At 62.9% G+C, this 9,953-nt stretch overlaps 1 protein-coding gene across 1 annotated transcript; it reads right to left on the bottom strand.

The window, feature by feature from the left end:
• Positions 1-2,185: 2,185 nt before the first annotated feature.
• CNN2 (calponin 2) lies at positions 2,186-9,953 on the bottom strand. Its single transcript, XM_042927750.1, has 7 exons — positions 9,842-9,953; positions 5,584-5,705; positions 5,045-5,111; positions 4,803-4,940; positions 4,010-4,126; positions 3,709-3,855; positions 2,186-3,197 (listed from the first exon to the last, which is right to left on the bottom strand). Exons 1-7 carry the CDS (start codon positions 9,902-9,904, stop codon positions 2,928-2,930), a joined length of 924 nt encoding a protein of 307 aa, XP_042783684.1. The 5' UTR covers positions 9,905-9,953; the 3' UTR covers positions 2,186-2,927.

Raw genomic sequence — 9,953 nt, 5'->3', positions numbered from 1 at the left:
AAAGCAGCAGCATTAGCTGTGTCCAGAAGGCCATGGTGGGAATGCACAGAGCACACGATGGAGGGTCCGGCTGAGACGCACTGTGTGGCTGCGGGCAACCCCCGGCCCTCCCTGAACCTCGTTCCTCTAGCTCGTGGTGCAGGGTTCCTGGAAGCTCTGCTTGGAGCCGAACAGCAGGCACTTATTTAAGGGTCCCTTCTGTCCCCGGAGGGGCGGAGCGGGCCAATGGGAGCCCTGCCCGAAGCCGTCCCCGCACCTGATTGGTTGCCTGGGCTGTCGCTCGCTGCAGGGCTGGGGTCCAAAAGGCTACCAACTAATTCCTGAGGGGGAGGAGCCTCGGCTTGACTCGTCACGACTCCACTTTGAGCCCCTTTGGGGGCTGCCAGGTCCTGGCCCCCAGCCTCATCCCGCGTCCTGGGAAAGATCCCCGCCCCCCAGCCCCAGCTCTAACCCAATGATAACAGCAAAGTGTTCACCGTGCTGAACATTTTACACACCAGGCTCCCAGAGACAGGCAGAGCCACCCCGCGGGAGCAGGGCCCCAGCTCCACCCACCCCTCGTGTATCATTTATCGTTAAGAACCACAAGACGCAGAGAAAGAGTTAGGCGGAGAGGCAGCGCTGCGGCTCCTGGAACCAGCAATTCCTGATCCCCGCTTTGGTTACACCTGTCCAGCTCTGGCCTACTTCATTATTGTGCTGCCGGGGGCAGGGCGTTGCCACAGGCCCCGGTCGAGGCTGGAACTAGGACCCGGGACCCCCGACCCCCCACTGGAGGACTCTACATCGGGTGGGAGCTGGGGTGGGGGAAGCCTCCGTTTTTCCAGTGGGGCAGAGGGCTTGTCGGAGTTCTAACGCGGAGAGGCGCTGCAGGTGTCTGTCGGCAAATACCCGTCAGGTGAGTCCAATGCCCTGCAGAATTAGTGCCGGGTTCTGCCGCCCCTCGCCGCTCACACCCACCGGGGGCGGGGAGGTGGGGAGGTGTGGACCCCGCCCCCACCCCCTAATTCCCAGGGAACCTGCCTTCCTCCCACCCATCCGCACCCCGGGACCCTCTCACCTTTCCAGCCCGCATCTCTGGCCGCCTTCCCTGCGCCCAAGAGCCCGGGGTCGCGGCCCCTTTAAGAGGCGTCTCCCGCAGCGAGCCCTAAACCCCAGCAGTTCACCTCCTGGGCCTGGGAAGCCCGGGGCCGCGCCCGGCCCCGCCCCCGCCCCCTACTATTGGCTGCCATCCCTGCCACTCACAGGCCGGGCCCGCCCGATCCACGCGCGCCGTGGAAGGAGGCCGCGCAGAGCCGGGTTTCTTAAAGGGGCCGCTCTCCTCTTGCTGCGTCACCTTGGGGCGCTGGGTCGCCGGCTCACCCCGCGCTGGCCGACCCCCCGACAGGCCGGCCGGGCTGTCTCCCCACATTGCGTACCCGCCGGCAGTGCAGCAGCTCCCTGTCTTACGAGGTCCCTTTCTCCCCACTCTATTCTGGGGGACCCCGGCCTAGGCAGACTCCCTTCGTGACCCTGGGACTCCACTTGTCCATCCACAAGGTGGGGGTTCCATTGGTCATCATTTGTCAATCCCACAAACATTCCTTTGGTCCCTACAGTGGGCCCGGCCATGGTGGAAGGGGGAAGGGGGGGCCCAGCATTCCAAGATTAGAGTCCTGGGTCATAACGGTCACTGCATTTTGAGAAATACCTCCGAATCCCTTTCTAGAAGACTGGGTAGATTTCCCAAGACCATGGTGAAGACGAAGCACGTGTATGGACCCACAGCTCTGAAGGCACCCACCGGGGAGCAAGCAGATATACTGGGAGGATCCCTGAGAAAAGGGAGGTGGGCTTGGCGTTGGGGCTTTGAGGATGTGTAGGAGTTTGCCGCTTCCGGAACTGCGGGCCTAGTGAACAGCCCGAGCAACCCCTGGGGGCTGCAGGTGGAGCTGTCTGTGGGCTGGGACATGGGTTGCGGGGCTCACCTTTCTAGCCAGCAGGCAGGCCCGCCTCTTTCCGCCACGCAGGTCCTGACCCGCAAAGCACTTTTTCAACCCACACTCACCAGCGCCCTGGGCCTCCGCTCTTAGCTCCGCTGCGCAGCCCTGAGGACCTCCTTAGATGCTGGTCCAGTGCCCACCCCCAGGGCCCCCCGCCACACCCCCACCCCCAGGTTGCCGCAGACTCCCAACTCTCCCAGTAGTTTCTTCCTAAAAAGAGGTTTTTATTGCCTTTGGTCCACAGTTGACATTTCACATTATCTCTTGGTCCCAGGGCTCCTGGATGGGGGCCAGTCCCCAGGGAGGACCTCCGGGTGGGGATCCCTGTGCAGTACTTGGCAGAGGAATGGGGACAAGTAGGGGAAGGGTGGGGGGCGGGCCTGGCTTTGTGTCAACCAGGCAGAACTCTGTTGTCCTGCCTGGGCCTCAGTTTCTCTGCTAGGCCCTGGGGGAGGGGGGTGGGCTACGGGTGACTGTCTGAGACTGCTAGGTCCTCACAAGACCTAAAATACTTGGGGACTGTGGCCCTGCCCTCTCCCAGGGGACCTGCTTCCTTCTCGGCGGCATCCCCTTCCACCATCTCCAAACCCCGCCCCCGACTCCCCTGCAAAAAATATTATTTTTCTTTCATTAAAACTGCCCGAAGCTTCTGTGGGCACAGAAACCACAAACTGATCGGCAGAGAAAAGGGAAGAGAGGGAAAGGCGACCGGAAACCATTCGGGGCAGGGCCCCTCCCTGCCCAGGTTTCTTCCCCCGACACCTCCACCCCCCAGGCCAGCCCAAAGCCTGCTGGGAAACTCGCTGGCGGGAGGTGCTCTGGCGGACACCCCGCCCACCGATCTACCTCCACCCCTTCCCCACAGACAAGCAGAAACACAAGACGAAAACAGAAAAACGCGAGAAGCAGACAGGGTGAGGTGGGGAGGCGCCCCGCTCCGGCGGCTCAGTGGCCCGCCTCCTCCTGGCGGTAGGGGGCGTATTCCGGGGCCTCCGCTGGGCCGTCGCCTGCAGCCACCGCACCCCCATCGGCCGCCGGGCCCTGCGGGCAGTACTTGGCGTCATAGATCTGCCGGCCCAGGCCGAACACCTGGCCGCTCTGGTTGGCGCCCTGAGTGTAGCCCATCTGCAGGGACAGGGACGAGTTGTCACACTTGTCGGTCCCCAGCTTGGTGTCGTAGATGTGCCGCCGGGTCCCGGGGGCCGTCATGCCCACCTGCACAGGAGGAGAGACAGCGTGAGGGCGGCGGAGGAGGGCCAACGGAGGCCACACCCACCCCTGCCCCCCGCACCAACTCCGTCTGGGTCTGAACGTAGCGCAGGCTCCCGTGGGTCCCCCCCAGCCCTGCCTGGACGCCCTCTCTCGCCCTCTGTGCCGACTGTATGGGCCCGGCTCTCCCTGCCAGCCAGGGAGCTCCCCAGGTGAGGGCCGAGGCGTCCCAAGAACCCAAGACTTCCAAGACCATCGTACTGGCACATGCCAGGTGGCAGGAAAGTGAGAATCAGCAGATCCGAAGATACCAGGGTTGCACGGAGCCCCTGGGCAATCCTGGGGAGGGAGGGGCGGGTGAGGCACAGGGCCGGCTAGTAACTTGCCCGGGACACACAGCAAGCTGGCAGAGAGGTCGGAGGGAACTCCAGAGCGGGACTCTCAGTGACAGGCACGCGTGGGGACAAGGATAAGAGCACGCAGGGAGGTGGGGCCCGGGGGGCCCGGGGAGCCCCACCTGGCTGGCACACTTGTTTGTGCCCATCTGGAGGCTGATGGTTGAGTGGTCCATGGGTGGCAGGATGTGGTTCTTCGGGTCATACAGATGCCTTCTCGTCCCATAAGCTGTCATGCCCGACTGGCTGGCACACTTGTTTGTGCCCATCTGCAGGGAGGCGGGCAGGAGAGGTCAGGTGCCCCCGCCAGGCCTCTAGACCCCGCCCTGAACTTGAGGGGACACGGGGCTCATCGGGCCCCGGTCACATTAGAAGCCCCCACCCCACCGGGGCGGGCCAGGGTCGGAGGCACCGGGAGCCCACCTGGAGCCCGATGACGCACTGGCCCGCCTTCATGGTGGCATCATCAAAGTTGCGCTCCTGTTTCTCTGAGTATTTGACGCCAATGTCCACGCCGCTCTGCAGCCCCTTCGTCTTGGCCTGGAGGGGAGGGGTGTTGGGAGCATCAAAGGGGTGGGGGGCAGCGGAGCCCCTTGCACCGGGCCCAGACTGTGCAACTCTGGGGGAGGCACGGGGACGGGCTCCCACCCGCCCCCACCCACCAGCCACCCAGCGCCTCAGCCACCAGCGGTCTGACAGCTCAGGACAAGGACTCGGGGGGCGGGGGGCATCCTCACTGCCCACCCCTCCTACCCGACCCGCCAGCAGCTCGCCGGGCAGGGACACCTGCCCCTCGCTCCTCCCTGGTCACTAGACCCCACACACTGGCCGGATCCTCCTGTGCTCAGGGTGTTTCCCACAACATGTGACGTATTTCTAATCTATCCAGGGTGACTCGGGGATGAACTCTGGCTGACAATGGCGTGTCCACGGAGCTTCACGGATTGTGACAAATGTCCCCTGAGGGACACAGTGCCACCCCATGGGGCGGCCGTGCGCGCGGGGCCAGGAGGCACGCGGCAAATCTCGGCACCTTCCTCTCAACTTTGCTGCGAACCTAAAACTGCTCTCAAATATAAAGTTGGTTTTTTATTTTTTAAGTAAAAGATCTGTTCCTCGTCTCCTCCCTTGAGACCGTGAGTCCGCGACTGGGCGGACCGTGCCTGCCTTGTCCAGCACGCAGTCCGAGGTGGCTGGTGCCGTCTCTGGGCCTCACCTTCCCGGCCAGGGCCAGAAGGGACACCTGCACCTGGGTCATGTTCCCGCTCTCGAACAGGTCGTTGGCCTCGAACAGGTCCACGGGGTTCATGCCGTAGCTGACCATGGCCTTGATGAAGTTCGAGAGGTTTTCCAGCTGGGAGAAGGCGGGAGAAGGAGCGTGAGGCCACCCGGCCCGCCCACCCGCCCGCCACACGTGGTGGGTCAGCTGCCCCCTCCTGCCGCCCGCGGGCGCCTCACCTGGTGCCAGTTCTGCATGGAGCGGTTGATCTTGGGCACAGAGCCCGGCTGAAGCTTATTCATGAGTCTGGGGAGGGGGGACAGGACCCTCCGTTAGCGCAGGGGAGCCTCAGAGACCCGAGAAACGAACTGTACTCTTGCCACACTCATGCCTTCCCAAGCAACCTCACTCCAGGCCTCAGTTTCCCCGCCTGGGATGTAATCTTCACCCGCAAGGGAGCAGAGGGCCCGAGTGTGGCGACCACTGTCGTGGGGGGCGAGTCTGCGGACTTGCACGCCCAGGGATGTCTGAAGCCACCCAAGCAGGACGCAGGGAGGAAGGGCCCAGGAACGCGGAGGCTCCCACCCGAGGGCGGGTGTGAGGTGAGAACGTTGGCTGCCAGAGAGCCGCCCCCAAGCGGCCACGCGAGAAGGCGAAAGACAAGCAGGACCCGAGACCCGAGACCCGCCGCGGGGAAAGCCAGCCCTGGGGCCATGGGACCGTGTGACCTCGAAGCGCACACCGTCAGGGCCACCGGCACCTGCCCACCCGCACTCACGTGCACAAGACAACGCCGTCCTTGAGACCCTTCTGGAAGTCGGGCCCAATCGAGAGGCCGGTGAGTCCCTCGATCCAGCTACGGAGCTCGGCCTCCTTCTGGGGGTCATATTTGGACAGGAGCTGGATGGGCAGAGGACACGGGGTGCGGTCAGCTGGGGAGCTCCGGGAGGGCGGGGCCGCTCCCCCTTCGCAGGCTCAGACACGCCCCCACCTCTGGCGACAAACACCTGCTCTCGGCTCCTTCCGGTCCCGAAACACCTGCTCTCGGCTTCTTCCGGTCCCGCCCCCACGCCCTGGCGGCGCCCTGCTCTCCCCGCACTGGAGAACCCCGCTCTTGTCTGTTGTCTGTCTATTTATTGTTTTAATGGTTATTTTTGAGAGAGAGAGAGAGAGAGAGACACACACACACACACACACACAGAATCCGAAGCAGCTCCAGGCTCCGAGCTGTCAGCACAGAGCCCAACGCGGGGCTCGAACCCACAGACCATGAGATCATCACCTGAGCCGAAGTCCGACGCTTACCTGACTGAGCCACCCAGGCGCCCCTATTTTATTTATTAAAAAAAACCTTTTTTGCAAGTAATCTCTACACCCAACGTGGGGCTGGAACTCACGACCCCAAGGTCAAGAGTCACATGCTCTGACTGAGCCGGCCAGACGCCCCTCTGTTGCGGTTTTTAAATTGTGGTGAGAGAACAATAACATAACATTTATCATTTTAACCATGTTTAAGTGAACAGCTCAGGGACGCCTGGGTGGCTCGGTTGAGCATCCGACTCTTGATTTCAGCTCAGGTCATGATCCCGGGGTCGTGAGATCAAGCCCTGAATTAGCCTCTGCGCTGAGTGTGGAGCCTGCTTAACATCGTCCCTCTTTCTCCCTGGCTCGTGAGCATGCTCTCGAAAAAAAACAGTAAACCATCAGTAGTTTTTAACATGCAATATTGTGCAACGACCGCCATAGTCTAATTCCAGAACATTCCATGTCTCCAAAAGAAACCCTGTCCCCAAGAGCAGTCACCCCCCACCCCCTGGCCCCCACGAGCCCCTTCCTGCCCCTGGACGAGCCTGTTCTGGACATTTCACACACGTGGACTCACAGCCCGTGTGGCCTCTCGTGTCGGGTTCCCTCCCTGAGCGTCGTGTGTTCAGGGTCCGCCCGCAGGGCGGTGGGTGTGGGCGCCTCACTCCTGTTTACGGCTGAGTAACGTTTCAGTGTGTGGATGGACCCGTTGTATTTACCCATTCATCCATGGATGGACATTTGGGTTGCTTCCACCTTTGACTACAGTGAAGGACACTGCCATGAATATTCACATACGATCCTTTTGGATGTGTCTCTAGGAGTGAAATTGCTGGGTCACATGGTAACCCTATGTTAAACTTACTGAGGAACCACTAAAACTTTCTCTGCTCCTTACACTGACCATACCACTTAATGCCTCAGGACCCTTGCACAAGCTATCACTTTTGGCTCAGATGTTTGCATGGCTGGGTTCCTCCCTTCAATCTAGTCACCGATCCAGCTTAAAGGTTACCTCCTTGGAGAGGGTTTCCCTGAGTACCCTGGCTAGGAAAGCCCTCCTCGTGCCCTTCTTTCCCCCACTCTGCCTTATTTTCCTTCTAGCTTTTACCTTTATACGATATACCTCCTTGCTTATGATCTATCCCTCAAACTCTGCTGCCCAGCTCAGTGCTGTCTCCACAGTCCCTGGGTAAATGGACAAAAATGTTCACGGTCTCCCATCAGTGCACACCCATTACCCACCAGCTCTCTCTCTCTCTCTCTCTCTCTCTCTCTCACACACACACACACACACACACACACACACACACACACACACACACACCATGTTTCCCTCGGGGCACCCAAGGCCAAGAAAGCCAGGATAGCTGGGGCCCAGAGAAGCCACAGCAAGTCAGGGGGACCCAAGCCAGTGTGTGGGCAGACACGGACAGCCCCAGGGCGGCTGCTGAGATGCCCGCACACATTTGCCCACACAGATCCCTGCCCTGGACGCTCTCCCTTCCTGTCCTTCCACCCCTACCAGGGGACCAGGACCCCAGAGCCACGCTCTGCAGACCCAACTTCTACTCTCACCTCTGCTCCCAACTCCCTTACGAGCATGGACACAGTTCTCACCCTGTGCCTCAGTTTCCCCAGCTGTGCAGAATTGTTTGCATCAGGGCCTCCTGAACTGGGCCCCACTTCTTGGCTCCTGCATAGAAACCTCACGACATGGGATCAGGGCTGAGCTGACCAGAGCACAGCAGAGACAAAGGCGGGGAGGCTGGCCCGCTAACCCGATCCTCCTGGCCCACCCCCCATCTCCTGGCTCCCACAGCCCCGCGGCCCTGCCCTGAGAAGGAGAAGCTGAGCGTGAGACAGGCCAGCTGGTCTGGACACCGCGCGTGCCTGTGGGGCTGGCCCCTGATGGCTCCTGGGGGCCGCGGTCCTGGGCAGAGGCGCCCGGCCAGCCCCACCCGCGGCCGCCGCCTCCCCCCTCCCCCCACTGGACAGCGGCCTTCAGCACATTCCTCCTCACCACAAACTGCCAGGAATGCAGCCGCTGCCTCCCTGCTAAATCGGGACCAGCTGTTCCCAGAGGTCTAGACCCCCCCCAGCCGGCCGGAAATTGAGTGACTGCTCAGAGGGACGCTGGACATCAGCCTGCCTTCATGCCATCCAGCCAGGGGTAAACTGAGGCACGGGGGGCCAGGCAGAGGTGTCCAGAGGTCTTAACCTCCTCTTAAGTAGCTGGTAAAGTGGACGCGGCGTGGATCGGAAGCCCCAGGAAGCTGGTTTCCCATTCTGGTGCGGCCCCAGTGACCCTGGCGAGCTAGTCACTGCCCTGCCCATTCTCCAGACCTGCAAGCTGAGGGCTGGTCACCGGGCGCCTTCTGACCTCATCCCAGACACTGCAGGTCTCGACCTGCCCCTTCCGTCTGAGGAAACTGCCTGCGCACGGGCCGGGTGCCACGCCCTCACCCACTTCCTGCCGCCCCGGGAGACGCAGGGGGGTGGCCATCAGGCGGCGGGTGCAGCAGGTCTGGGTTCCAGCCCTGACTCTGCCGCTCGCAGCCGTGTGTGGTTCTGGGCAGCTCGTGTGACATCTCTTGGGAGCCCCACACACAGACCCGGCTCTTAACCTCCCTTGGGGTTGAGTGGGCCACTCACCAGCACCAGCACGGGCGGTGTAACCGGTCACCCCATCCAGCGATTGCTGGAGTGAAGAACGCGGTTTAGCCTGCTCACTGCGCCTTAGTTCCCCAAGGCTCAGCCTCCCTCTGTCCGAGGGGCTGAGGCCAGCTCCTCGGAGCTCAGGAGGCCCACGCGGTCCCCCTCCTGTCCGCGATCCCCGGGCTGCCAGTGGGACAGGTGCCGGTCCCTGGCTGGCAAGGCTATGCCTTCCACATGCCCAGGCAGGCTCCCGGGGGCTGCTGGCTGTGGGGCCACATTCCCAGGTGCCCGGTGGGAGGGACAAGCTCCCCTCCTGCTGGAAGGGCCCAGAGTGACTGGCCCGGGCCAGGGCCATCTCCCTGGGTCAGGGATCACCCGCTGCTCTCCGTTCCGTAGGCTGGACCCCGCTGTGTGACCCTCCAGAAGTGTCTGCTGCTCTCTGAGCCAGCCAACAAGTGCTTTCTCAAACAGTGTCTCCCCCAGGCCCCATCCCGGGTCTCGGGACCCCCAGCATCCTGAACACGCCTTTGCCACCACCTTAACTTTGCCAGATGGGGACAAAGGGAAGTCAGCAAGAAGCAGCTGAGCAGGGGCACCCCCCCCCCCCCACCAGGTCCAACTTCCCCCTTGGTCCTGCCCCCCCACCCCAGGTGTTAGAGGTGGGGAAATTCCTGAGGGGGGGCCACACCCTTGGAAAACAACGGGGGACTGGCCCCGTTCCCTTCCCCTTCCCCGCCTGAAGCCCGCGTGGCCGGGGAATGAGGAGGGGGCTGCTGGGGTCCCCTCGGGGCATTCTCGGGCCTGGAAACGCGGGAAGGGCCGTGGGGCTGAGAGTGAGGGAGGGGTTCAGGTGGGGGAGCGCTAGGGGAAGGGGTTAGACCCAAGCACTCCTAGATGCGGGGGGATGCCAGACCGCTCCCCCACATTGGGGCCGGGAGGGGGGCTCGGGAGGGTGCCCCCGGGGACCCCGGGCGGTAGGGGGTCGGAGGGCCACCCTCCTCCCGGGTCTGGGCGCTCGCTGCCCGCCCCACGTTGGGGAGCCCGGCGGGCGCGGAGGGCGCGCCCTCACTCACCCGGTTTTTGACCTCGGCCGAGAGCCCGTACGAGGGCCCCTTGTTGAACTGCGTGGAGCTCATGGCTGGCGGCGGGACGGGCCGGGCCGGGACGGGACGGGACGAGCCCGCG

Source organism: Panthera leo, chromosome A2, assembly GCF_018350215.1.
Source record: "Panthera leo isolate Ple1 chromosome A2, P.leo_Ple1_pat1.1, whole genome shotgun sequence".
NCBI lineage: Eukaryota > Metazoa > Chordata > Mammalia > Carnivora > Felidae > Panthera > Panthera leo.
Note: the sequence above shows the minus strand (reverse complement) of the source record. Positions and strands in the feature narration are given on the sequence as shown.